We start from the raw sequence: 27910 nt of genomic DNA on the forward strand, positions 1-27910 counted from the left end.
GGGTTTCCAACTAGGTTTTATTTTAGTGTCCAATATTATCAGCACTGATACAGGAGTAATTCAGGCAAATTTATCACCTTAAATACATCAGAGAAAAAACTCACTGTGTCAAGCACATCTCGCACTCCAGCAAATGAACATAAAGACAGAACAAAGTTAGCAGCATTAAATTAAAGTGCTTTTTGCCACAATTCTTTCAGAGTCTCACCCTCAGTGGTATAAACTCAATTTTATTTGTTGTGTAAGAAGCTCAAAATCCCAGGGGATACATTAAAAAAAAAAAATTCATGTTTAGTTATTTTAAATAATTTCCCCCCGCAAAGCACAAAATTCACTGGAATTGTGCAACGCTGATTTCTCTGGACATACTGTGAGGTGACCACCACCCGGGTCTGGCAAAAAGCTTGGCCATCCTCTGCTGCACAACCACCTTGGCTAAGTCCATCACTTTGTTCCACACACCAGAGTAGACTGAGGGTTTGAAGGACCAGTGGGCACCTGGAGAGCATGCCAACTGCATGATACCCGCCAGTGAGCAGAGGCCACTGAGCTGTTTCCCTGAAGTCAGAGGCAGACTCAGAAGGGCAGGACAGGCCCCACCTCTCTGCCTGAGCTTGCCTCTTTCTGGGAGAGCAGTACTGCTGGCTTCTAGGAAGCTCTCTGACCTGCCCGGCAAAGGCTGTCGCCTGAAGGCTGCCTGCCCCAGACAGTTAACACCATTGGAGACAGGAATCTGCCCCCACTCTGACCAGTAACAATCCCCATACTCAACACAGGAAACACTTTTCAAGATCAACGCGAGGCCCCATGTGCATCTGGAGGCTCTGGGGTCAGGAAGGGTGGGAGGCTGGGCACTGGGTTCCCTGCGCTGTCTGCTGGCCGTGTGCAGCATGGCTGGCACAAGAGACTTCATCCAGAGGTCTGGTGGCCAAGGGTGGATTGAGCCAAGGATGGGTGAGGGGTGGGAACACGTTTCTTGTGGAACCTCAAGCTGGTAGGGTGGGCTCTCGGACCCCATGAGCCCCTCCCAGAGTGACGTCAAACAGAAGGCCCTGTTTTGTGCCCACTACTGATCCTTCAGCCGTCCTGGGTGGGGTCCACTCCCCTCAGCCTGCCACCAAGGTCCCCATCTTCCGCCATCTTTCCTTCTACTACATCCTTTAACGATCTGGACCAAAACATCTTTCACCAATAAGAAGCCAGACTACGAGGCTAACGACCGAAAGCAGAACAAGGGACACGAGAAGGGAGGCAAGTCTCTCCCCATCATGGCACTGGCCTCCCAAGACAGCACAGACAGGACACAGCTTCCGCACACCACCTCCCTCCCGGTCACGTGCTCCAGCTGCCTCTGCGCTATCTTCCTGCCCATCATGGCAGAAAGCCTGCCTCCGCCTAAAACCCAAGTCACACTCAGCCCACTGCCAATGCGGAAAGGCTGGTCTGGAAGGCTCTGCAAACAGACTGAAGCATGAAAGCCGAAGAACCACACTGACACAAAAGCCACAAGCCTCCTGGGACTCTTGGAGTCATTCCTAGTGCAAACTGGGAAGAAAATGCAGCCTCCCCACAAAGGCGGCCTTTCTCTGCAGGGGAGCTGGGTGCATGGTGGGCAGGTGTGTGGGAGCTGGGGTGCATGGGGGGCAAGTGTGCGGGGGTCGGTGTTAAGCGTTTGCCGGGGGCGGGGGCGGTATCTGCCTGATACCCTTAAAGGTTCAACCAGGCCTTCTGCAACACTGGCGGATCCCAAGAGTTCATCAAGCAATCAATCAGCAGCTTCTCAATCAAGAGAGCATGACAAAGCAAAGCAAAGACTGAACTCCCCAGTACCGTGCTGTCCAGACTCATTAAAAAAAAAAAGTCTCCTTTAGGGGCACAAGTTGGAAGGTCTTCCTGCAATAGCAGGCAAAGGAGGGGAAAATAACTAGCGCTTCGGGGCTCAAGATGGTGGGAGACAGTGGGTGCTTTCGTTCTCACGGCGGCAGCAGTGGACAGGAGCTGCACGTGGGCCTGGTGGTGGGAGGCCCCCCGCGCTCACAGCACTGTCCTCCCCACAGTGGGTCTGGCTCCGGGTGCCCACTATCTGCTGGGCTGCAGGTACTGGTGGGTGAACATGTTGAGTTCGCTGTCCAACCAGCCGGCTTTATTCCTGCAGAGAAAAGGTTACCTTGTAGCGGCAAGAGCTGATAACTAGCCGTGGCGTCACCTGCCAAGCGTTCTACCAGACACCTGACTTTTATTGCTCTAGTAACCTCTGCTTCACAGATGAGGAAAATGAGGCCCAGAGAGGTTAAATAACTTGCCACGGTCACACGACTCATTGGTGGTGGAAATAAACTCGGGCTTTTCTGACCCTTAAGCCCTGTGTTGGCTTCACGCTAGGCCCACCGACAAGTCCCCAAACTGTTGGGAACGCCGTGTTCTGCCTGTCAGCAAGGGGCAGTCCTTGTTGGGTTTACCCTGTCCCTGCAGGTGACGCACAGCAGAGACGCCCACCCCCAAGACCCACGCCTCGTGAGATTTCCCCTGGGGATGAGCGGTGTATCTCTAGAAAATAGGTGTCCCTGGGCAGTGGGCGGGAGTGCACGTCTGCACTGCAGGGAGGGGAAGGCCCACGGACACCCTTGGATGCAGCCCCCCTCTGTGCTGACGTCAGGGCAGGGCAGGAAGCCCCGAGTTCCCATGTGCTGATGTTATCTGGGCCTGAGCGGCCAAGGAGTCTACAGAGCACTTGTGCACGCAGCTCTGTGGCTGTGTCATGAAATCTCACTCCATCTTACAGATAAAAGCAATGAGACTCGGGGAAGCTCAGAGATTTGCCTGAATGTGAAGGCCGGGACCAGAAGCCAGCACTCCTGACTCCAGGGACCCATCCTCTCTCCAGCAACCTGCTGCCCGAAGCTCTGACTTTCAATAGAGACTCTATGCAGACCTGGGCTCTGAGCCAGGCTCGGCCAGCCACCGGCTAGCTGGCTGGCTCCCCTGTGGGCATGGGTTTCGATAGGCCAACCATCCCTGGGCTCACAGAGAAATGGTGGAAGTGAGGGATGGGTCTAGCCCAGTGTTCCTGCTAACAAGAGGGCAAGTAACGTGAGGAGGCTCAGAGGGTGCTGGTGTCCAGCAGGCTGGATCCTTCTACTCCCGGCTTAACCACCTACTGTGGGATCCCAGTTAAGTTACTCAACACCTCTCCAGGCCTTAGTTTTCCTTTTTATAAAGTGAAGGTGATGACAGGCCCCTGCAGGAATGTTGAAGATTCGGACAGCACATGTCAAGTGGCCGAGACACGCATTTAAGGACGTGCCTGTCAGCTGTAACCTCACAGGACGGGTTTCCTCTGCTGCCACCTCACCTGAGCAGTTTGGCTTTGCTCTGAAGTGAATCAAGAACCTCGATTTTCTTATTCATGGCAGCGATTTCCTGCTCCAGGTTCTCCCGGGTGACGTCAACTTGCTGACACAAATGAGCAAAAGTCCCGGACAGTTCCCTGAAGGGGGAGAGGGTCAGGATCAACCAGGCTGTGTCAAGGGCAAACCAGACTCAGGGCAGGGCAGCCGCTAGTTTGCCAGTCACCTGCACTGGCCACCACGTGTCCTGGTTTGGCAGCATCTGCCCCATCTCCTGCTGAGACCATGGATATCACAACCACCACAAATACCAGCATTACCATAGTGTGAGAACCAGGACCACAGGGCAGGACACAAAAGACCAGGATTCAGATCCCAGTTCTGCTGCTGATCAGTCTAGTGCAAGAGCCACCTGGCTCTTGTGTGTGTCCAGCTGCTCAGTAGTCTCCGACTCTGCAATCCCACGGACTGTAGCCTGCCAGGCTCCTCTGTCCACGGGATTTCCCAGGCAAGAACACTGGAGTGGGCTGCCATGCCCTCCTCCAGGGGAACTTCCCGACCCAGGGATCGAACACACGTCTCCTGCATCTTCTGCATTGGCAGATGGGTTCTTTATCACTAGTGCCATCTGGGAGTCCATGACTCCTCTTAAATCTCAGTTTCCTCATTTTGAAAAAGAAAGTGTCAATAAGAACACCTACTTCAAAGTGTTTGGGGGGAAAATGAAGTATTAGGTGCAAAACGCCTAGCAGAGGGCCTGCCACGTAGCAATAAAAGGCAGGCAGCCAGCAGCACCTTCATTACCACCACGAGATCAAGCAACCACTCCCACCTGCCTGAAGATATACCACGAAGACTGGGCTGTGGCTTAGAACATCAAAGCTATGCCCACAACGCAAGTCCTTCAAGGTAACCCGCTAAAGATGCTACAAGTAACACCCTTCGTATTGCCGTCTTCCTTCCTGGGGGACCAGAGGCCTATGTGGTCCCAGCCCTGGACATACAGTGTCCCCAGAGGCTCCTGTCCCACTCTCAACCTCCATGTTGTCACTGCACAGCTGACGGCCAGAGTCGGATAGCACTTGGGGCCCAGTGGTCTCCAGGTCAGGGTAGGAGGGCACCACGGGAGCCAGTGCCAGGCCCTCAGGCTGATGGGGACACTCACTGCTGGACCTGGTGGCTGCAGTTGGAGCCGGTGTAGCTGATGATGAGCTGCAGCTTCTCACTGGCATACTCCACAAACTGGCGCTTGAAGGCCCTCTCTTTGGCCTTGGTGGTCCAGGTCAGACGCTCGTAGACATAGAGGAGGCCATAGAGGCCAAGGGAGAGGGCAATGAGTCGCCAGCCCACGGCCTTCCACACCTGCAGAGGCACAGCAGTCAGCAGGTGCAGCCCTCTGCCGTCCCACCACCCAGCTTCTTAGCCTGTTGCTGCCAGGACTTTCCCAGGAGCATCAAAAGGCCTTTGTGCCTCTACTCAGAACACTGCTCTCAACATCTTCTTGGGCCCCACTGAGACCAGAAGGGCATGGATTGTCTCTAGCTGGAAAATGAGAGAAACAGATGTGGCTCACACAACATGACTTGTGCAAAGGTGGCGGGGCCACCGTTATGGTTGTAAGCCCAAGAGGCACAGATCCAGGCACACAGACATCTTAAACAAAAATGCTCGAGTCCTCAGAAGGGACATTCCATTCTGGTGACACTGATGACAAGTGGAATTCTGAGTGCTGGTCCTCAGCAGATGGCTTCTTTTGAGCTGCTTTGTAACACTTTGGCGCAAGGCAGCACAGAGTCAAAGAGCAGGGGACTTGGAGCCAGAAACAGAGGCTCCAGTGCTGCCTGCCATCCTGGCTGTGTGACCCACGGCAAGTCTATTTACACCCGTTTCCTCTTGAAATAGGAATGATGGCTTCCACCCAATTCCCAGGGTGGTTTGGGTAAAATAAGACACCAATTGTAAAAGGGTTACATAACTGTCAAGTGTCAGCTTCTAAGCTAATGACCCTCTGCCAGGTTACCATCTACCAAAAAAAGAACCAGAGTAGGTACTGTCTACAGGCCGGGAGGGCAGGGCCTCAGCTCCAGCCTACCCTGGACTTCCAAGCTGAGAAGCCAACTCCCAGCAGCTTTGTCAGCTACCTTCTGCCACCACTCTACAACTCAAATGAACGTCGCAGAGAGCACGTGCCCACATCATCAGGAAAATTCAAGGCACAAGGCACTCTGGCTGCATTGTGTCTTGGGTCAAGACGTGGAGAGTACCCCAGTTTTATCAAGAAGGCAGCCTGTGACCTCAGGCCTCGGGGCAGAAGAGAAGGGCCATAAAACCACAGCTGGCAAGATGAGGGTTCACAGCCCAGCCTGGCCTCTTTCTGGCTCAAGCCCTTGCAAGTTCTGCTCTGTTTCTTCACTTACAAATGAGAAACTCCTGGTCATGCCCACCTCTCTAGAACCCAGGTTTGTCAATTTCTCAGGTTACTTCCCTACCCACAGGACTAGGCCTACAGGGGAAAGAACATGGCCTTGGAGTCAGATGGGGCCAGAGCTCAAATCCAAGCTGTGTATCCTTGGCAAGCCAACTGCAGATTTTTTTCTGTAAAATGGGAACCTCAATGTCACCTTATGTTGAATGAGACTTCCGCCCAAAAATGTACATTTCAGGGCTAAGGTTGCATGGTTCCTGAGATCACAGCAAAAAGTCATCATGGATGTAAAGTGCAGGGCTGACGCAGGGACCACCGCCAGATTGCCCCTCGGTCCCACCCACCTGCCCCCACCCTTCCTGTGCTGGGCTTGTCACTGACCACTCCTCCAACAACGAGAATGCCCATGGAGGTCCTGGACGTCAGAGAGGCGAGGCCAGTTACCATGGAAACCATGAGCTCCTCTTGGGTGAGGGAGCCCTGGGGCAGTGGGGGCATGCTGGGGTTGGCCGGGGTCAGGGGCATGGGCCGCTGCACCTGTGGAGAGAAACAGGGTGGTGCTAAGAAGAAGAAGGCAGCAAATCCCTCATTCCGTGAAACCCTCAGGAACCCTCAGGGCCAAGAGTCCAGAACAGGGACATGGGCCATGACTTCAACTTCCAAAATAGAAAATGAGCTTCACGTGTAGCAGATAAGGATTTTGGCTTTCTAACAGACCTGCCAGCCCAAAGGTAAACACCATGGATACCACAGATCATGAGCTGCGGCCACCCTGGAAGGCCTCAGCTTAGGTCCCCAAGCCTGGGACGTGGCCCAAGAGCAGCCCAGGTGACACCTCTAGAGGTACAGAGATGGGCGTTAACATCTAAACGTGAAAACGGTGGTATCTGGACAGATAGGTCATCTAGATTTAATAATTACATACCTATAAGCTTAATAAAAAAAATACAGCTTGCTTTTGTAATTTCACAAATATTAGTGCCTACAATAAAAGTAGGTTGATTTGTGGCAGAAACCTGACCGTGGTGGTGGCCCACATGCCACAGCCATGACCTCCAGGAGCCCCGTTTAGAACGGCTTGGGTGCCCAGGGCACAGACTAGCCTCCCTCAATGCCCAAGGGGGAGGGACTCCGCTTGCCTGGTCGCTGTAGCCCATCAAGGCCCGGCGGCTGTTCTTGGGGCCCAGGAACCGGTTCACCAGCATGGTCCACCCAAGGGAAAAGTGAAATTCAATGTCCTCCTGAAAGTCGGCACACAGCTTGTCACAGTTGAGGTCGTAGCTGAGGGAGAAACACTGCCGAGGGACCAGCATGTCCATCTGACTCCGCACAGACACAGGAAGGAGGGGTTTCAAGCCGTCTGTCGGGAACAAAGAGTGGGGAGAAAGCAGAGCAGCTCAGCCCTGTGCCTCGCCAGTGCTGAGCCTCACCACACCTGCCGCTGGCAAGGATGCTGGCAGCGCGACCGAGAAACCAGGCCCAGATGAGCCGGCCTGTGGGTGGGGTACGCAGACTGAGGCTCCATACCCGCTAATATGTGGATTTAAGGAGTAGGCCAAGCTCTCAGCCTCTGCTAGTCCCATGTGGTAACACAAGACGCCCCCTCCTCTGCTCACCCCTAGTTTATGCGTGGAATGAACTCACAACACATGTCCAGAACCTCAAGGTATGGAGCTGACTCATCACAAAAGAGGAGAGATAAGGAAAGGTCATTAGTTCTGCAGACTGGCCTGAAACTGATCTCGGGCAGCCCAGAGCCCCAGTCCTGAGCCCTGTGGCACTGACCAATCATCTCCTGCTGCATGGTCTGCAGGGAGCTGGTGATGGCCGTGGAGCAGCGGTCTGACATGTTTCGGCCCAGTCCTTCCTCTATGTGGCGGTGCAGCTCCTGCAGCCAGAAGAGAGGGAAAGGGAAGCGGCACCTTCCGCCAGTGTTCCCTCCAGGGAGCCCAGGGCGAGGCAGACAGAGGCTGGCCAGCCCAGGCCCAGCAGGTGACAGTGGTAGGCAGGTGGAGTGAAGCCTGGGGCTCAAGTGGCTGAAGGGCCCTGACTCAGACCAGCAGGGGCTGAATCCCTGTCTCTCGGTGACTCCATCCATAGCCAACAGGAAATATGGGGAGCCCCTGCCCAGAGCACCTGCCACTTAATGACTCACATTCTTGTAAACCTTGAGGACCACGGGGGAAGGGTGGAAGTCCATCTGGTACTCGTCCACCAACACAGAGAGGCGCCGGATCTCCTCGGCCATTGCAGTTGACACCTGCAGCAAAGGAAGTGTGCTGGTGAGTGAGGCGAGGGAGCGTGGCTCAACTCCACAGCGCCAGGAGAGTCGAACAGGCTCAAGAGACTGGATCTGCCTCCCTGAAAACCTGCGTGTCCACAGGTGGTCTACAGAATTAAAGCTTTTGAATTCAGGGGTATTAGAGATTGGCTGACTGAAACTCATCTAAGTTGTGGAGGAGGCGGCCCAGAAGAGGAGGACTTGCCCAGGGTCACACGATGGAACAGCAAACCCCAGGAGGCACGACGTTCTTGAATCAGGGCTATGGCTTCCTCCTGGAAGGCTGAGAAGCCCCGGAGGAATAGGATGTCTGTGTTTTCACTTTTCGAGTGCCTGGCCTCTGCCAGCCTGCTAAGTCGCTTCAGTCGTGTCCGACTCTGTGCGACCCCATAGACGCCAGCCGACCAGGCTCCCCTGTCCCTGGGATCCTCCAGGCAAGAATACTGGAGTGGGTTGCCATTTCCTTCTCCAATGCATGAAAGTGAAAAGTGAAAGTGAAGTCGCTCAGTCGTGTCAGACTCCTGGCGACCCCATGGACTGCAGCCTACCAGGCTCCTCCACCCATGGGATTCTCCAGGCAAGAGTACTGGAGTGGGGTGCCACTGCCTTAAGTCCAAATCTCCCCCGTGTCCTTCCTTCTCCACTTCTCACCTGCCTCTCGACTTCCTCTGTAATCTGCTTAATTCTCAGTTTGTAGTCTTGCGCCAAGAGCTCCAGCTGCTTGTCAATAAACCTCAGCCGCTCCTGTCGCTCTTCACGCGTTTCCAGGCAGTAGACCCTGAGAAAAAGAGCCCTTGTTACCCAACTAAGCCGAGGAACAAGAGGGGGCACTGGGAAGTCTGTGGGCCCCGGCTGTGATCCTGGCATTCCATGCACACCCGTGGAGGCCTGCTCTTCCCCTTCCCAGGCAGGAGGGAGAGACGGTACCAACAACGCTCTTAAGTTTTCCGAATTTGGAGGATGTGGTGGTGACAGACGGGAGGGTGCTTTTTCAGGAACTTTAGAACAAGTCCTGCCATTCATATAGAAAAAAGTCCACTAGTAAACAAAAGAGAAAAAGAGGTACAACACTACCCAGAAGCCTGGCCCAAATCACCAAGTCTGAAGTACAGATCAGGGTCGGGGAATGGGAGTTCCAGCATATACTGCTGGTGGGACCACAGACGGGGCCAGATGTTTCAGAGAGCCATGGGTAAAACTGGGTAAAGCTGAAATGCATACACCCCAAGACGGAACACTCCACCTCCAGAAACTAATGCCAGTCTCTAGCAGATGCACACCAGGGGATACATAAACTGATGTCCACAGCAGCAGGGTCTACAATAGTAGAATAATGAAATCTAAAGATCAATCTACGGGAAACTGAGAACTGCTCTCTCTCAACGAAAACTCCTAACCTCCAACTACAGGCATCAACAAGGACAGAGGGCAAAAACAATGCTGAGTGAAAAGCGAAGCCAGGTGTTGCATGCTCCCGTACCTGTACATCTGAAACACACGCAGAGCAACACTGTGCATTCTTCAGGATTTACATAAAAAGTACTTTTTAATGAATGACAGGACTACACACCAAATTCATGATGGCAGTTACCTCTGAGAAGCAGGCAGAGGGACACTGGGGCAGGGACTGAAGAATCAAAGGGTATTCAAGTTTTTTTCTGTGTTTTATTTGTTATATTCTGACGATAAAACAAATACTGTCAATTGTGGGCAATGGAAACAAGGTATATTATTCTCTATACTTTCTCGTATATTTTAATCTCTCAAAAAAAAAGTATCTTTTAATTCTCTTTTTAAGGTGTATTTGGCCATGCTGCACAGCATGTGGGATCTGAATTCCCTGCCAGGGATAGAACCTGCGTCTCCTGCAGTGGAAGCTCGGAGTCCTAACCAGTGGACCACCAGGGCAGTCCCCAGAAAAGGTATTTTGAAGAAGTGCTTTCTGTTTCTGGCTCTGAGAATGGCTGTAGTGCTAGGCATAGCACTGGACCAAGGCTGCCAGCTCTGACTTTCAGGGAAGCTCACTGCACAGACCCGGCAGGACAGACAGATGCTCCACAACCTCCTCACTGGCTGCTCCTTGTGGCTCGAACGTGGCCTGGTGGAAACCTTGAGACCCTGCTCTGCCGGCTGAGCTCTGGCCCTGGGCCCAGCCTCAGACGAGGGTGAGGTAGTCATGGCTGCGCTCCCTCCGCCAGTCTGCTCCCGGGCTCTTACCGCTGCTCCTGCGCTGCGATGTGCAGAGAGTCCATGATGAGGCGGACGGCCTCCGCAATCTGCTTGGCCCGCACCGTGTGCTGCTCAAACTTGGTCTTCACAGCCGACTGGGAGATGCACTCCTGGAACAGACAAGAGGTGCCAAAGGAGGCAGAGGCCACCAGCCAAGAGCCAGGCTCCGGCATTCAACTGCCAGGGAAGTGGCTGGGGAGTGCCAAGGAGGCACAGAATCTCCAGACAACAGGATCAAAGGCTCATGCTCACCTCAAATCTCCTCTCAAAATTCTGAAACTCAAACATCCTCACTTGAAAGCCTTCTGCAAGAGCGCCCCCTAGGAGAAGTGCACCACATTAGTCCAGAGATAACTCAGGCAGCCAAGAGCTTCTCAGCCAGGGTTCCTCTCACCACCTCATTCTCACAACTATTTCTACCGGCTGACTTAGCACAAGACCCACTGTCTCAAGCATCAGGGAAAAGCAAGAAGCTGGTTCCATCGTCACCTCCTTCAGGCATGCCCTGGGCCTTCTGGATCCTGGCGTTGAGCACCTCCTTGGCAGACACGAAGAAGATACGGTCTCCAGCCTGGCCCCGATCCACCACGCCCAGCTCATCCACCAGGAAGCTGGTGCAGCGCTCCATGTGCTGCCGCCGCACCTGGAGCCCAAGCAGACAGGTATTATATGACCAGGTGGGGTGCGAGGGGGCCCTCCTGAGGGAGCCCATGGCCCCCGGTGGCCTCTTTTCTCAGAGTACAGGTGATCTAGTCACATGGCTCAGGATTCGGAAGGTATCAACACACATGCAGTGATCATTTCCCACCATCTGTCCTCCAGCCACGGGGCCCCCCAGATCTCAAGTCACAGGGTTCCTTGGGGTGCAGCCTGTCCAAGACACCTGAGGCATCAACAAGCAGAAATGTTTACACATGCCCCAAACTGCCTTGTTAAGAGCCTACAAAAGTCTCCCTTTGGTGCACCAGAAGGAAAGGAAGCTGGGGGTCAAGAAACCCACACCTGTGAGGGGGCAGGGAGGAAGGCTCAAGAGGGAGTTGATATATGTATGATAATGGCTGACTTTGTTGTTGTATAGCAGAAACCAATACAACATTGTAAAACAATTTTCCCCCAATTAGAAATATATTAAAAAAAAAAAAAAACACACACACAGAAACCCACATCTGGACTCTGTACTGACAAGCTGAGTCCTCCCTGGCCTTGTTTATTGAATGAGAGGGCACCACCCCAAAATCCCTCCTTGCTCTGAAGCCGTAGGGCTCCACTGCTGGAACTTCAAAGTGACAACAGCCTCGGGTGGACACCTTCCACATGCCAGGCCTTTGCTCAAGGTGAAAAGATCTCATCCTCTGCACAACTCCATCTATTACACCCAGCCCACAGGTTAGGATTTACCTGGGTTAATTGGGTAGGTTGGGGAGTTTATCAGTCACACTGACCAGCATCTGCTGACTACACAGTTGATCATCGCCCCATAGCACCTGTGACTCCTTTTTCTTTCATTTTACCCATAAAAAGTAAAGCATTCTGAGCTGTAAGAACCAATTATTCTTTGCTCTTCTTTTAAGCTTCTTTCCTGGATGCCTTTCAAAGCTACACCTCTGACTCATTCTTCAAGAACAAAGGAGAGCCCTGGTCCCAAGCAAGGGCTCGGCTAATGTGGTGTGGAGGCCTCTCAGCATGGAGAAAAGCCTTCTGAAGATTAGAGGGGAAGGGGATACATATATACATACAGCTGATCCACTCTGTTGTGCAGCAGAAACTAACACAACACTATAAAGCAGTTATACTCCAAAAAAAAAAAAATGAGAGGGGTCCGGGGAAGTGAATGGGAGAAGTGAAGCGGTCCCACAGTGATCCCAAACACCTCATGGGACAACTTTGGTGATGAAATTCATTCAGGCACACAGCCAGGGAGAGCACGCAGAGCATCTAGGTAGACGCACGGGGTGGCACTCCTCAAGTTGCTGAGTAAAAGAGGCGCCCACCTCCTCCATGTACTCAGGCTCCGAAGCAGAGGCGTCCCAGCGGTTGTTCAGGATGAAGATGTTTGGGCGGGACAGGCGCTCGCTCACCTTGTGGAAGAATTGCTTTTCCTGGATGAGGGGAAAAACCTCAGTGAAGGACGGGCTGTGCCAGCCAAGGCCCTGCTGGCCCACCCGCTCGGTTGGATCTTGGGAGTGTGGGGAAAGGGAGAGGATGGGTTACCGTCTGCATCAGGGTGGACTCCGAGTTGGCCACCAGCACAAACACGTCAGCGTCCAGGCAAAACTTGTCAATCCAGCTGTCTAGCTCTGTGGTGACATCAATGCCAGGGCTGGAGGTGACAGGGGTAAACCATCATCAGACCCGGGGCCCTATTCTTCCTGCTCTGAACAGACCTAAGGCAGCAGGCAAAGGAAGAGAAAGCTACAGAGGAGAGGGAAATCGCCCTTATTGGAGGGATTCTTTTCATCTCATGTCCTTCCAGACTGTCTGAAAATGTGTTTTTTGTCATATGCATCTATCATTCATATAAAAACCTAAAGATCTGAATTTGACTTTGTGCATGCACGTGTGCATGCTAAGTCGCTTCAGTTGTGTCCGACTCTTTGTGACCCCATGGACTAACTGTAGCCCGCCAGGCTCCTCTGTCCACGGGATTCTCTAGGCAAGAATACTGGAGTAGGTTGCCAGGCCCTCCTCCAGGCGATCTTCCCAACCCAGGGATCAAACCTGCATCTCCTACACTGGCAGGCAGGTTCTTCACCCATGGGAAGCCCCTGCATTTCACTTTGCGGGTATACAATCAAGGTGAAGTGCTACATTTATCTGAGTCCAGCAAGCACCCTCGTACCAAATTTCTTGGTATAGTTATAGCTTGTCCACAAAGCAGGAGCAAAGTGTTGCCTTGAGAAAAATAAAACGCAACAGGGACCTCATCAAGAACAAGCTCCACCCCCTCCTCCAATAAACATACTAACATTCGGTTGAGGCTGAGAACTTTCCCCAGTTTCGAGCATCCTTCCTATCCCTCTTTACAGACCATCACTGGGAGATCTTCGGGGCCCCGATGCCTGCCAAGATGATACAATAACCAGACCCTGAAGGAAATCCACGAGGCTGGAAGATGTGGTTAAGCTGGTTTAAAAAGTAATATACTTCAGCAGAGCAACAACATGACTTTGGGGACACTGGCCTGGAGGACCCAGAAATGGAAACCCGGGGCCCTCCCCGTCTGCACCTCCTGGGGAGGCACCTGCCCTCCTACCTGTCCATCAGCACCAGGTCATCCTTGAGAAGCGGACACTTGGAGTTGGGCCACATCACACTCACCAGGCTGCCAGCATGCAGCTGTTCGTCCTGGTGAAGGGCGTGAGCCAGCTGGTTCACTGTCTGATGGGGGTGGAGGCAGAAGATAATCAGGGTCAAGGAGGAGCCTCAGGGCTGGAGACCAGTGCAGCCTAGCCCCAGGACAGTGGCCTGGACCACGGACCAATCTTATACCCCTCTTTCATTTCATGCATACAAAGTCAAGAATTGGGAGCTGCTAGCAAGAACCAACTATCCTTAACTCTTCCGTTAAGTTTCTTTCTTGGATGTTGCTCTGCATTAATTAATTCTTTATGAACCAAAACGAGCATCTGGTCCCAACCCAAAGTGTAGCTGGCTCTCAGAAAAATGAAAGCACGCGAGCCCTGAGCTGAAACATTAGAATCAGAGAGCAAACGCAGGGATCGCTCTCTGGCAACACCCCCAAGAACAAGGCATACACACTCTGCATTGCAAAGAGAAAAGGCCTGCCCAGCAATTCACAAGGACTGTGAATTCCAGACTCCAAAACCTCCCTGAAGCTCTCACACTCCCTAAACAGCCAGGCTAGGACAGGGCTTCCCAAACTCCACTACAGGGACACTGCCCCCTCCTTAGAGGTGCCTTGGGTCCTGGCACAACAGACGCACTGGTTGGTCTCAGCCTAGACTCAATCCACCAGTGTGACTAGGGCCAAAAGCCAGGCCGGCAGGGCCCCCTCACCTTGACACTCCTCTTCTCCTCTGAGCCCTCCGTGAGGAGGAAGGCCTCGTGGCCATCTGTGCCCTCCACCCGCAGGAAGCAGTTGGTGGTGTGGCCGATCCCGGAGGGCAGCACTTTGTCCCAGAGCATGGCATTGATCACGGTGCTCTTCCCATTGCTCGTCCTACAAGGAAACCCACTGAAGCTACCGCCATCTGCATCTCAGGTTGTCACTAAGAAGGGACGGCCTGGAAGTCCAAAGCCTTGTCCTCTATAGTGACATCAGTGCCCACACAGGCAGAGTGGGTGCTCTGTGCTTATGAAAATGGACGGACAACCCCGGCGGCCTGTGCAGGTGACGTGCCCTGGTTCATCAATGGTAAACCAACTACAAGGGGCTCCCGTGGTGTGACGCCAGCATGCAGACACTACCTGCCTTTGAGTGAGCCCCCTCAACATGAGGCTGTCAGCATCATGCAGGAGACCACCTGTCTGACTCGGAAGACTAACCCACTTCTCCTCTTCTACCAGAAGCCACTGACTCACCCCAGGCTGTCTTCCTCCGTCTAAGTGACCTCAGCTGAATGACCCCGAAGTTTTTCTACAGAAGGCCAATTTTGCTGCTTTTCTCACACCAGGTTCCTCTCAAACATGAAGCCCCACCCGTCACTCCCAGCTGATAAGGGCCTGCTCTACGGTAGATTATGGTAGCATTCTGCATGCCACCCCCTTTTCTACCTTCTTTTTCTTTAAAACAGCTCCACTCCGCAAACTCATCAGCTCCAGCTCACCAAAGCCAGGGTCACAGTTCTGAGGCGAGGATGAAAAATGACAGCCCAGAAGGCTGAAGGACACCCCAAGGTGATGAGGGGCAGAGGGGCAGAGTGCCTATTCCTCAGGCTACCACTGTGTGCAAAGCATCCAACCTATCTGAGACCTTTTTTTTCCCCTGTGCTGTGCTTAGTTGCTCCATCGTGTCCAACTCTTTGCAACCTACACTGGGCTTTAATTTTTTAAAGGTGGTTTAAGAAGAAATATATTTGGTCTTTGTCCCCAGTTCCTGGCAATTCCTTAGAGTTTCCTGAGTGATAGGAGTATCCCTAGTTACTCATAAGGAGCCCCTACTGAGCATACCTGTTTACACTCATGAAGTGACTAAGGTGGGGCCCCCCACACAGCCTCAGGATGGGCTGATCACCAGAAAGACCAAGTGATCAGAGGGTTGGGACTTTCAGCCCCACCCACTAAACCTCCAGGAAAAGGAAGGAGGGGGGCTGTAGATTAAGCCCCATCGATCTGTTGAACAGTGAGATCTGATGAGCTTCAGGGTGGAAGGCGGTGTGCCCTACTTCACAGGGACAGAGCTCCCCTGCGCAGGACCCTCCCAGACCTCACCCTGTGCACCTCTTCATCTGTATCCCTCACAATATCCTTTATAACAAGCCAGGAAACCTAAGTGCATGCTGCTCAAGCAGATTAAACTCGAGGAGGAGGTTGTGGGAACCTCTGATTTATAGCCAGTCGATCAGAAGCACAGGTGTCCGAATGGCATCTGAAGTGGGCTATCTGGGCACCAAGTTCTTAACTTGTAGGGTCTGCCACCTCCTGGTAGAAAGTCAGAACCAAGTTCACTGTGCAGGACACCAGTCAGTGCCCACTGAGAACTGGAGAGGAATTCCCTGGCACTGTAGGAAACATTCCAGAGGCGCCTACTTGACCTCAAAGCATAACAAAGAGATCTGAGGGCTAAAAGTATAAAACGTTTAGAAGAAAGCATAGGGGGGAAGCCTAATGACGCTGGAATTGGCAGTTTCTTAGACATGATGTCAACGGTATAAACAAAGAAAAGTATAAATAAATTGGACTATATCAAAATAAAAAACTGTGCATCACAGGACACAGTCAACAGAAAGGTAACTGACAAAATGGAAGAAAACATTTACAAATCATCTATCTGATAAGGAAATTCAGGATTCCTACAACTTGAAAAACACACAAAAAAATCACAAAACAACTACAAAAACTCCCAAACAATTTAAAAGTAGGCAAAGGACCTGAACAGACATTTCTCCAAGGAAGATATACAAGTGGCCAACAAACACATGAAAAGATGCTCAATATCTCTAAGCATTAGGGAATGCAAAGCAAAACCGTAAAAGCTACTAACTCACACCCATTAGGATGGCTACTGCCAAAAAAAACCCACAAATTGGAAGGATGCAGAAAAACTGGAACCCTTGTGCACCGCTGGTGGGAATTAAAATGGTACAGTCGCTATGGAAAACCATATGGTGGGCAGCTTCTCAAAAACTCAAAAACGGAATGATCATATGGTCCATCAATTCCACTTCTGGGTATGTATCCAAAAGAAGTGAAAGCAGGGTCTCAAACAGATATTTGTTCACAGCAGCACTGCTCACAGTAATCAGAAAGGGAAAGCAACAAGTGTCCATCGGGGATGAATGGATAAAGAAGATATGGAATATATATGCAATGAAATATCGTTCAGCCTTAAAAACGAAGGGAATTCTGACAAATGCAATAATATGGATGATTCTGGAGGCTATTGCACTGACTGAAATAAGCCAGTCACAAAAAGACATGATTTCACTTATATGAGGTTCCCAGAGTCAGCAAATTCATAGACAGAAAGTAGAGAGGTAGTTAACAGCAGGTGGGGGAGAAGGGACCAGGAAATGTTACTTAATGGGTAAGTTTCCGTTTTCCAGGGGAAGTTTTGGAGACTGGTGGTGGTAACAGCTGCGTAACAATATGAATGTATTTAACAAAACGGAACTGTACACTTAAGAAAGGTTACAATAGGAAATTTTGTTATGTCTACTTTACCACTGCTAAATATAAAAAAATTAAAGGGAGAGCGCCGAATTCTGTGGTGTGCTGCCTGCTTCCCTGCCTTGGGGTGGTCGGATCCAGCACAAAGAACATGCCTCCCTCCCTCCCAGCTGGGAAGAAAGAAGGCATGAGGACTTTGAGACTCACCGGCCGAAAAAAGCCACCTTCATGTGCCGCCGGGCCAGCACCTCACTGATGCCCCTCACTTTGGACAGGTAACCTTTGACGTCCAGAACCTGTTCTTCTGTTGTAACTGGGTCCAGTTCTGCATTCCTGTAGGTTTCTGCAGGTGCAGATTGAAAACAGTTCAGCCCACCGTCAGAGTTTCAGAGTTCCAGAGTCCTAGTCTGGATGGTGGAACCCACCCCCACAGGACCCTGTTCTCCACCTGGAGTTCCAGACTCCTATGGGCCCCAGTGCAATAAAGACTGCTGGGTTCCAGTGCAAATGTTGGTTCTTACCTCTTCCTGGGTTTGTGACCTCAGGCAAATGAACATTCCTGGGTCTTAATTTCCTTAGCCTTAAAACAGAGATAACAACAGCACCTACTTCATGTGGCTGAAGAAAGGATTAACTGAATTAAAATACAGAAGTGCCAAGAATGGGGCAGGTATCTGATGAAGATGCAAATGTTGACTGCCATCATTTACTTATATATTTGTACTTAACGTACACTTACCAAGTTCTCAGTATATGCCAGGCACTGTTCTGGTCAAACACAGCCTCGTTTAATGTACCCATCAGAGCTACCAGACAGTGGGGCCAGGGCTGAGTCTGGGTCACTGTGCACCTTCCCGAGGCCCTGCCTGACCTGGCCCCACTCACTGCTCCAGCTGCGTCTCGGGCACCTCTGCCTTGCCTGCTGCCTCACCACATTCCCACACTCACCACCGCTCCAGGCTTTGCTTGGTGCTTCCTCACCCCACCCCTCCAAAGAACTAACACACCACCTCAGGGTGCTCTGGCTCATTCTCACTTAGCCTGCCCTGATCCCACCAACCTGAGTCAGGTCCTCCTGGCTTGCGTCCCCGAGGCAGCCTGGATTTCTTGCATCTTAGCCCTTGTCTCAGCATAGGGTAACTGCCCCACTCACCTATGTGCATCACCTACCACATGAGGGCCCAGCTGTCCGACCCCCACACCCCACGTTCAGCAGGTGCACAGTGTTTGCTAAGTGAACAGATCCTGGGATCACTGCACTCCTTTTCCCCAGGGCCCTTGCCACGTGGCTGGATAACACCTTATGACAGATGGGAGCAACTGAGAAAGACCCTGTCCCCCTGCCATCCAGCACTTGCGCCCGGAAGATCCTGCGCTGGCTGGACTGCAGACACGTGTCCACCCTCAGCACACCCTGGCTGCAATGGACTGAATGTTTACGTGCCCCACGTGATGACAGTGTGATGGTACAGCTGACCCTTGAACAACGCGGGGGTTGGGGGTGCCAATCCTTCGAACAAAAATCAGCATGTAATTTAGTCAGTTCTGTATGCACGGCCCACAGTCTGCATCCACGGATTCAACCATGGATTGTGTACTACTGCAGTACTTACTATGGGGAGGAAACCATGTATAAGTGGATCTGTGAAATTGAAACTCATATTATTTGAGGGTCAACTGTACATAGAGATGGAGCCTCATGCCTGGGGTTAGTGTCCTTATAAAGGAAAACCTGAGAACTAGCCAGCCCCTTCTGCTATATGATTACATGAGCTGCTATGTGAGAGCTGGAAGCCAGGCCCTCCAGACACCAGATCTGCTGCTGCCTTGGTCTTGGGCTTTCCAGCCTCCCAAAACTGTGAGAAATAAATTTGGGTTGTTTACAAGCCACCCAGTCTATGGTATTTCTGTTATAGCCGCCCAAACAGACTAAGGCACTTATGAACCACTGGGCTGACAGGTCCCAGCCTTGAGAACAGTCCCATAGTACCCAGAGCACAACAGGTGCATTTCAGAGCTGCCCAGTGAGTTTCCCCTACAGCTGGTGCCAATGAGGCCTCCCCATGTCCACTGGTCACCCCTTCTCAGACCATCAACATTCTTCCCTTAAGTGGGCACATGGGTGTGGCTTTTGGAATGTGCGCCAGAAGAAGCTGGCTCTCCAGCCTGTGACTGGAGAAAGAAAATTTTAAAGAAAAAGCCATCAGCTGACAAGCTCTTACTACTGCCCTTTAGAGAACAGTACCAGGCAGTAGCCTTCCCCACCCCTGGCGGGGACAATCCCAAATACATCTCAGGATCACCCCAGTGCTTTTCCCTCCCTGGAGGCCCACCAGTATGAGAGGCCTCCTGTTTTCACAAAAAGAGAAATCAAAACACCCATTCCTGATGCCATCACACAAACATCTTCATTATGAACCAGGGTGTTCATCCACAGAACCACGGGAGTGAGTCAGAGCATCACAGAGGGTTAGTCTTGGCTCCGGGGGCAACAGCGGCCTGGTCTGTCCCATCTCTGCACACCAGAACTACTGCTAAACAAACAGATACTAGACTGGAATCATTTCAACTACCAATCCTACACCCTTGAAATTCAGATCTTTAAACTGAACAAATTCTCTGGGAACACCTTTCCTGCATTAAGCACCATGCTGAGGGCAGGGCATGAAGAGTCCCTGCTTAGTCTGTTCAGGTTGCTCTTACAAAACACCACGACCGGGAGGCTTAGACACAACAGAAGTGTGTTGCGCGCAGTGCTGGTGGCTGGAAGTCTTGGATCAGGGTGCCAGCCTGGTGAGGTGAGGGCCCTCTTCCAGGTGGGAGACTTCTAGTCATATCCTCATGTGGCAGAAGAGGCGAGGGAGCTTTATGGGGTCTCTCTGATAAGAGCACTAATCTCACTCACGAGGGCTCCACCCTCATGACATAACCCCTCCCCAAGGCCCCGCCTCCTAACACCATCACAGTGGGCCTGAGGATTCCAACACGTGAACACAGAGGGATGAACGTTCAGACCCCAGTACTAGGACTACTTCCTTTCTTTCGAGAGAGCCTAAAGGAGCAGCCTGACATGTCAGCCAACCAAAAGCCAATTTGCTCCAGGGGAAGGCACCAAGCAGAGAGCGGCGTGTCCCCGAGGCATTCCCACTAAACTTCTAGGGCTCTGCAGATTAGAATTAGGAAACCCCCGGTCCCCCCTAAGCTCCTCTTTCACAGATGAGGAAACCAAGGCCAAGGAAAATTCAGCTCCTGGCTGTTCACTGATAACTCCAGGGCCTGGAGCCAAGGTGTGCCTTCTAGACAGTCTGAGAAGACAGTAGCTGGAGTTGGTGCTCAGACTGAGTAGGGCCTTGGGAACCAGTCCTTCTCTGCTGACAGAATGAGGATTAAGGTTGGGCTCAAATTAGTAACTAGAGGAAAAGGTGCCGGTGATGCAAGTTTCTTATTCAAAGTCCTGGTATCTAAAAATATCAGAGAGAGAACACCCTGGCCAGGAACAACCAACACCCAGACACAGGGTGGGGGACTGGTGGCAGCCAGGCTGGGCCAAGGAAAACACCTGGACTTTGGAGTTAAGAGACGCCAAGGTACAGTCCACTGTGTCACTTAAAAGGTATCAACGACTCTCAGAACCTCAGTCTGCTTGTCCCTCAGGTGAGGATACGATTCACCCAACCCTTATGATTAAGTGGAGCAGAATCTGTACAATTCTCAAGGATGGGTCCTGTGTTTCCCTGGCCCAGTCTCCCTGGAGCCCAGTTTCACGTGATTCCAGGAGCAGAGTACCACTGAAGGTGACAACCCACCTGGGCGTGAGCTCGTCAAGGGCAGGGCTGTACCTCCCTGTCCCCAATTCCGCCCCCTAAATACTGAGGCTGACAGGAGCGGGCTTGGCTGAGCAGGGTGCCCGTCTCACCTTCCAGGAAGGTGGCGCTCTCCTGGATGTAGGCCCCCAGCTGCTCGAAAATGCCATTGATCTTCTTCTTGGCGGTGACAAAGTGCTTGAGCGGGGAAGCATTCACTTCAGCCATGTGTCTCTTATCCTTCTTGACTGTGACAATGGAGTTACATCGAGAGAAGAGCAGGGACATCGCGCTGCGAGAGAGAAGACATGTGAGCGAACCCAGGGACCTTTTGCTGGGGTGCAGAAGAGGGCGAGCCGCAGGGGCACTGGGCCTGGCTCGCAGGCCCATCCAGAACATGGGCCCTCCAGGACCAGATTGCGGACAGCGAGATCAGAGCCAGCATCTCAAGGCTAGGAAGGGACCGCCTGGGCCCATCTTCCTATCACACAGGGTCCGGACCTCGGGTCCAGTTCTGGTTGTTCCCTGCTGGGTGAACAAGGACAGGCCTGCCTCACCCACCTCAGAGAAAGATGCGGGAACCACAAGGCAACATACAGAGATGTCCTCCTCTGAGTTTTCGCCAGAAAAGAATGACAGAGATCGCACTTATTTCCTATACATCACCCCCTGAGAAAAGGCAGTGAACACTCAGAGCAGTGAAAGCAAAGTGATGCCAAGGTCAGGCGATTCCACCACCCTCCTCGGCCACTCTGCTGCCCAGCGCTGATGGCCCTAAATCCTATCAGGTTTTGTTTCTTTGTTTTTATTTTTGCCTTGGTTGCCAGTGGGGAGGATGGCAAGGAGGGCTGATCCTCAAATGAACGCAGTCTACTTCTACAATTTATACTTATAAATGTTTACTGTTGTCTTTTCCTTATAAATGTGTCTACTGTAGAAAATGTGGGAACTAAAGGGAAAAAAGTCCACAACCTCACAGTTCTACAACAGGCACTATTAACAGCTGCTTATCACCCCAGTCTGTTTTTGTGTGGTAGCTCTTTTGCTCTTACTCAATCCTCAGTCACATGCACATCTTTGTGGCCTATTTTTTGTTTTTGTTTTTTCACATGGCAAGAACAAGTTAGGGGCCATGAGGCTTAACTCCAGAGTCCTAGAGATCTTTACTCAAAGTCAAAAGAGGCAGACAGACTAGAGAAGCTGGTCCCCAGATGCAGCTGGTAGTCCCTGAACCAAAGTTCCTCAGAGTTCCCACCACGCACAGTGCCATTTCTTCAGTAGAGCCCTCAAAACCCTGGCAAGTCCCAGGAAAAAGGCCTTTCCAAGGATAAAGGGTGGTGTGCACAGCTGTGTACACCTGGATATGCCCTCCTCAACACTCAGCAGTTCCCAGTCGGTCCCTCCCTCCCCTGCCACCCTAATCACAGCGCCACCCGCTCTCCACCCAACCCGGCACGCGCTCTATCTGGGAGATGACAGGGTATTGCCTAGGAGTGAACCTACAGAGAAACTGCCAAAGCGTGCTGAACCAGCTCCTGAGAAGCAGAAAAAAAAAAAACATTCCTAATAACTGAAAACTGGCCCTTAGGAACTAACCATCCCAAAGAGCGAGGAGAAAGAGAGACCCATAGGGAAATGGGAACCCACATGTTTTATCTAAACCTACAAGTTATTTTTCAATGTTCAAGATTTCTGGAAAAAATGAGAGAGAAGTGACTGTGTGTCCATTTCTGCCTTCCTCCTTCGGAATATACCACAGCTGCGAGATTTTCTCAGCATGGTGCCTACTTTCAAGGGCATGAGTAAGAAAGACAGGGACTTCCCTGGTGGTCCAGTGCTTAAGAATCTGTCTTGCAATGCAGGGGACACAGGTTCAATTCTGGTTGGGGAACTTCGATCCCATGTGCCACAGAGCAACTCAGCCCATGGGCCGCAACTAGAGAGTCCCAGCGCTGCAACGAAGGATCCTGCATGACACACCCAAGATCCCACTGCTGCAACTAAGACCTGATGCAGCCAAATAAACAAATAATTGTCAAAAAAAAAAAAAAAAAGGGAAGAAGGACAGCAGATAGAGCTTCCCTGGTGGCTCAGCAATAAAGAATCCACCAGCCAACACAGGAGACAGGGTTCTATCCCTGGTTCTGGAACATCCAACATGCTAAGAAGCAACTAAGCCCGTGTTCCACAACTACTGAGCCAGAGCCCAGGAGCTGTAACAACTGGAGCCCTCGAGCCCTACAGCCTGCGCCCTGTGACGAGAAAAGCCGCAGTAACGAGAAGCCCAAGCGCCACAACTAGAGGTGTTCCCACTCGCTGCAACTAGAGAAAAGCTGTTACACAGAAAAGAAGACCCAGCACAGCCAAAACTAAATAAATAAACAGAATTAAGAAATAAAAGACAGCCAGCATCGCTCCAAGAAGGGGAAGAAAATGCCACTGGCTCCTCCAAAGCAGAAAAGGAGAGTACACTGCTATCAGGCTTCCTGTGGCCCAGCAGGAAAGACCCTTAGAGACATAGGGGATACATGTAAGCAGAAGAGGAAAGTCACCGGAAGGAGAACAGGGTCTCACAAGGTAGCTGGCGCTGCAGATGAGATTCTGGAATCAGAGAGAGCTGGGTTCAAATCGTGATTGTGCTGTTTCTGGGCTGTTTAAACCTCAGAGCCTTGGAGTTGTCATGTGTACAAATGAGATATCACGCAGAGTCTGTGAGAAGATGAAAGATGATATGGCACAAGCTCAAAGGCAGTTTTACATACTATCAAACAGCAACAGTAATAAACTCTACCAGCAAGATCACAGGACTCCCCCTGGAATAGGCAGCCTTCGGCGGTGAGCAGACGCAATTCCACCACCAGCACGCCCACAGCCACCCCATGGCTGCCACAGAGATCGAGGCACAGGTCTGCTCAGGGGTGAGGCTCAGCAGTGCCCCGCCCCAGAAGTGACTTGCTTGCAGGCAGCAAGTTTCCAGATATCAGCGGGGCTTTTGGGAGCAGGCGTTTTCAAGTTCTGCTCATTCTTTGCAAGCCCAAAGGATACGACACCAGAGGCATTAGTGTTCAGTAAGTGCAAGATTCAACAGCATGCACGTGAGTTAAAGCCGAGTGCTCCATGGTCACCTGGTCTGCTCGGATGGCAGCCTGTCCAGGGGCTGCCCAGCTTTCATGTTCCCCAGCCTGTAGCTGCACACCTGAACCTCCCAGGTGCACCCTACCACCAACCCCTCCAAGCTAATTTCTCTGCCCTTATTCATGCCTGAGTTGAGAGTCTATGTTTGTGTTACACATGCTGCTTTCAGCCTGGAATCCTCTGCCCTTATTCATTCATTTGGCCTATGCCTCCTGTCCTTCTAGACCCAACTCTAGTGTCCCCTCCTCCATGAAGCCTTCCTTGACATCTGCATGGAGCCCACGCAACCTTACCAGACTTCCAGGATTTTTTTAATCACACTTTCTCACCATCTAATTTATGAGCTTCTAGAAAGCCAGCCTCTAATACAGAGCAGTGACCTACTTCCATTTCTACTTTCCTCCTCCACAACCATGACAGACATGGTTTGAGTTAGTGAGTGCCCCTAAAGGGAATTACCTTCCTACCCTTCTAAACCTGGGATACATGTATTTACTTTTCTCTTAAAAAGCAGCCTTTGGCGAAGCATCTGTTTCTTAGTATTTGGAGTTCAATGAGTCAAGAGAGTTGATCAAGTCTGTCAGATTCCAGGATGTAACCCTTCCACAGAGTGCGCTGGGCATACACATGTGCACAAATGGGCCACAGCTGCAAATACACACACACTCCAAGACTGGGTCCCGCTATCTTGGGGCTCCACCAGCTGGCTTCCTAGGCTTTCAGAGTTGGGGGAAGCAGCTGGTTCCTGATCCTCCTCTGGAAAGCTCCGATAGCCCCTACTTCACCACAGGGCTCACAGCAGGCATAGGGAGCCGGTCCCCCAGGCGTAGCTGGGCCAGAGTCAAGCTCCAGTATCAGCTATCCACCAAGTGGCATGCAGCAAGCTGTTGTGACCGCCTCAAAGCGCTTCCCGAGGTCATGGTTTCAGAGAGTTAACACTAGCATTTTCCAAAGTGTGGTCCACAGAACTCTAATGCAGCCAATGTTCCATACACACAGGGCTCCATAGTAGAATCAATTTGTAAAACACTACATTCTACAGTCTCCCCCTGCACTGTAGCACACGAGCACAACAAAGACTGTGGGAAGGAAGGCTTGCTGTAACAACTCTCACTTAACTGTATTTAATGCTGCGTTTCACAAACTTAGCTGAAGAAAACCTTCTTCTACATAACAGGAGAAGGATCATACTTTGGGAAAAGCCTCATTCACCCCAGTAGTCTCCTTCTCCCATGACAAAAAAGTGCTGGGGGCATAGTAGTAACAGATACTAAACTAAAAGCAATTCTAAAATGCTACTAGCACTCGCAGGGACTGAAAAGCTCAGCCTCAACCTGGGCTATTAGTGGAGGAGGATTAGGTGCCATGGGTGCAGGGACAGCAGCCACAAAATTCACTCCAAGGCGTGTCTGGATCCCAAGCACAGTCCCTGAGTCCACACCACCTCCTTACCCAGTTTCATGCACAGCGACTCCTAGCAGGGAAAATAAAATGGATCCACAGATCGTCTGCTGGTACAACTGGAACAGAGGAAAAGCTGAGAAATTGAAACAAAAGAGTATACATAGTAAAGAGGCAGAGGAGACTCTTAGAACTGTGATAAGGAGCTAGTGACCCAACTTCCGGCGGGCAGAGAAGGGGACAGAGGAGCCAGCACAGCAGAGAACAAATGAGGGAGATAGAGACTCGTTCTTCAGGCAGCCCAGAGATCCCAGCCATTTTCTTAACTGTCAACCTTTAAACGGGCTTTCTCGGCAACCAGTAAAATCATGTGAAAGGAGACAGTTTTTTCCAACACAGGTTGGAAAGATGCAGCTCTGTTCAAGAGACCCCTGTCCAAGAGATTCAGCGCTAGATGGTCAGCAGAGTACACCCCTTTCCACTCCACACAATTTCAGGGTGCCAGATGTCTCGGCCACCACTTACTTTTCCGATGGTGAGAGACTTTCACAGGGTAGGCATCATGAACACGGGCTGGTTCAAAAAGAGGAAAAGAATTTGAGTTCTCCTCCCTCCTGTCTCAGGTTGAAGATGGCTACTGAATGACTCCGCCAATTCTGAGTTACTAGAAAAGCAAAGAGACAGGTCAGCAGACAGGGGGAAAAAATGGTGCCAAACAAGTCTAATTAGGTTTAAAAAGCCAAACAAACTCATCCCCGAGGGAAGTTTACTCACTGAGGTACTGGGGTGGTATGTGAGGAAGTGCCCTGGGGAAAAACAACCCACGGGTTCGGGGTCAAGCCTGGGTGTGCACAAACATGTGTTCAGCCATGTGCTGGTGACAAGCAGGGACTCTGGTAAAAGCACATCCAGAGGGACCACAGGAGAGGGCAGAACCAGTTCAAGGACTAGGCTTGAGGGCTGTGGCACTGAGGACTAGAGACGGGAAGGTGGAGTTGAGACAGAGAAGTGGAACTTACTGAAGGCCCCGATCTGTCAGATGCTGTAAGATGTCTTACTTAACTCTCAATTCCACAGTGCAAAGACAGGCTTGGAATATTTAAAGATTTATGAACTGCGAGTTAAGAGGCCAAGCTTGGAACTGAGATATGGCCTCCCTCCCATTGACTGCAAGCCTCACTTGTTTTCAGTTATGTGGAGGGGCCTCACCTGACTCTTGGGGATGGCAAGGGTGACAGTTACAGCCCTTTCTGGGAGGAGAGAAAGAGAACAGATAGAGAAATTAAAGAAATAAGGCAATCAAGGCTCACAACAGATGGAAATGGGAATGGGCAGTTTTGGCTTCAAGCGTCCAAGCAGCTAATTATGTACATTTTCTGTCTGCCTTGTGTGTGTGTGTGCACGTGTGTGCACATATGTGTGCGTGCGTGCTGGCGCTAGAGTTAGCGATGGATAAAAAACAGCCCCTGCCCTCAACGGAGCTTACCGTCCATCCACAAGCCAAGCAAGTACAGCGACAACTATGCCAGGGCAGTAAGTGCCCAAACTGAGGCGCCTACGATGATGAATATGGGCACCTATCATGTGCTGAATAAATGCTGGCAAATATAGAGAACTGGACAAGAAATGGGGAAAGGGCAAGAATAGAATCTAGCGGGGAAGGGTGAGAAAGCGGGTAGGGTGGAGTGACAAGAAGCCTCAGGAGACCCCACCCCCAAGTCCCGAACCCCGAGTCCCGCCCCCTCCTCCAAGGGCCGCGGAGGGCCCGGCGGCGAAGCGGGAGCGTGGGGACGCCCGCCGGCCCGGATCCTGAGCCTTCGGGAACCTGGCGTCCCACCGGCCCACGCTGGGGTATCCAGGACTCGCCTTGTTGGGCCGGGTCGGGCCCCACCACCCGACACACTCGCCCTCTCACCTTCACCTTCCTAGCCTCCCAGCGGCCATCATACCCCCGACGTCACCAACGAGCGCCACTCCCGGCAGAGGCGAAAGGAGGAGGGAGGACGAGCGCGTCACCAGCCGTCGCAGTTCGCCGTTCTGGTCCCAGTGAGTCGGTGGACTCCGAGCTCAGCGAGTTCCACCCTACTAACCCTTATGGGTCAGGGGTCAGGTGGCTTAGCTCCAGGAGAGGCGCCTCGGCGCCCTTATTCACCGCCAGGGCGTCCCAAACCGATGACGTACTTTCGGGACTCCCGCTGCATCATGGGGGCTGTAGTTCCGCCAGGGGCCGGTCAGGGCTGGGGTGGGCGGGGCCACGAGCTGTCAAGGGAAAAAGAAACCAAGGGCGTAGGTTAGAGGTTCCCGCTCTTCTCTTTCGTTTGTTGCCCTAGAGCCCGACCCCAAGAGTCAGAGCCTGTCTGCTCTGCAACCCACGCTTGCGTTTGGTAATTGTAGAGAAGAGCTCTCAAGAGAAATTCAGGAAGCACGCCTGAGCCTGCCGCCCTTCAACTGACTTTGAGGAAGTAAGAATAGCAACAGTCACTGAGCAGGGTACCCAGGG

At 51.8% G+C, this 27910-nt stretch overlaps 1 protein-coding gene across 7 annotated transcripts; it reads right to left on the minus strand.

Moving 5' to 3' along the window:
* Nucleotides 1–27556, minus strand: MFN2 (mitofusin 2). 7 transcript variants are annotated; one of them, XM_055582287.1, is made up of 21 exons: nucleotides 27326–27556; nucleotides 25936–26074; nucleotides 25462–25529; nucleotides 23427–23583; nucleotides 20988–21166; nucleotides 17279–17414; nucleotides 14300–14462; nucleotides 13536–13660; nucleotides 12494–12602; nucleotides 12274–12381; nucleotides 10772–10925; nucleotides 10535–10602; nucleotides 10271–10392; nucleotides 8705–8831; nucleotides 7928–8032; nucleotides 7558–7660; nucleotides 6912–7132; nucleotides 6154–6309; nucleotides 4513–4709; nucleotides 3353–3487; nucleotides 1–2149 (listed from the first exon to the last, which is right to left on the minus strand). In XM_055582287.1, exons 5-21 carry the CDS (start codon nucleotides 21160–21162, stop codon nucleotides 2080–2082), a joined length of 2274 nt encoding a protein of 757 aa, XP_055438262.1. In that variant the 5' UTR covers nucleotides 21163–21166; nucleotides 23427–23583; nucleotides 25462–25529; nucleotides 25936–26074; nucleotides 27326–27556; the 3' UTR covers nucleotides 1–2079. The 7 variants fall into 7 exon arrangements, with proteins under 7 accessions (XP_055438262.1, XP_055438259.1, XP_055438258.1 ...); XM_055582284.1 differs by having other exon boundaries at nucleotides 23449–23583; nucleotides 25462–25546; XM_055582283.1 differs by having other exon boundaries at nucleotides 25462–25546.
* Nucleotides 27557–27910: the final 354 nt, after the last annotated feature.

Source organism: Bubalus kerabau, chromosome 5, assembly GCF_029407905.1.
Source record: "Bubalus kerabau isolate K-KA32 ecotype Philippines breed swamp buffalo chromosome 5, PCC_UOA_SB_1v2, whole genome shotgun sequence".
Taxonomy (NCBI): domain Eukaryota; kingdom Metazoa; phylum Chordata; class Mammalia; order Artiodactyla; family Bovidae; genus Bubalus; species Bubalus kerabau.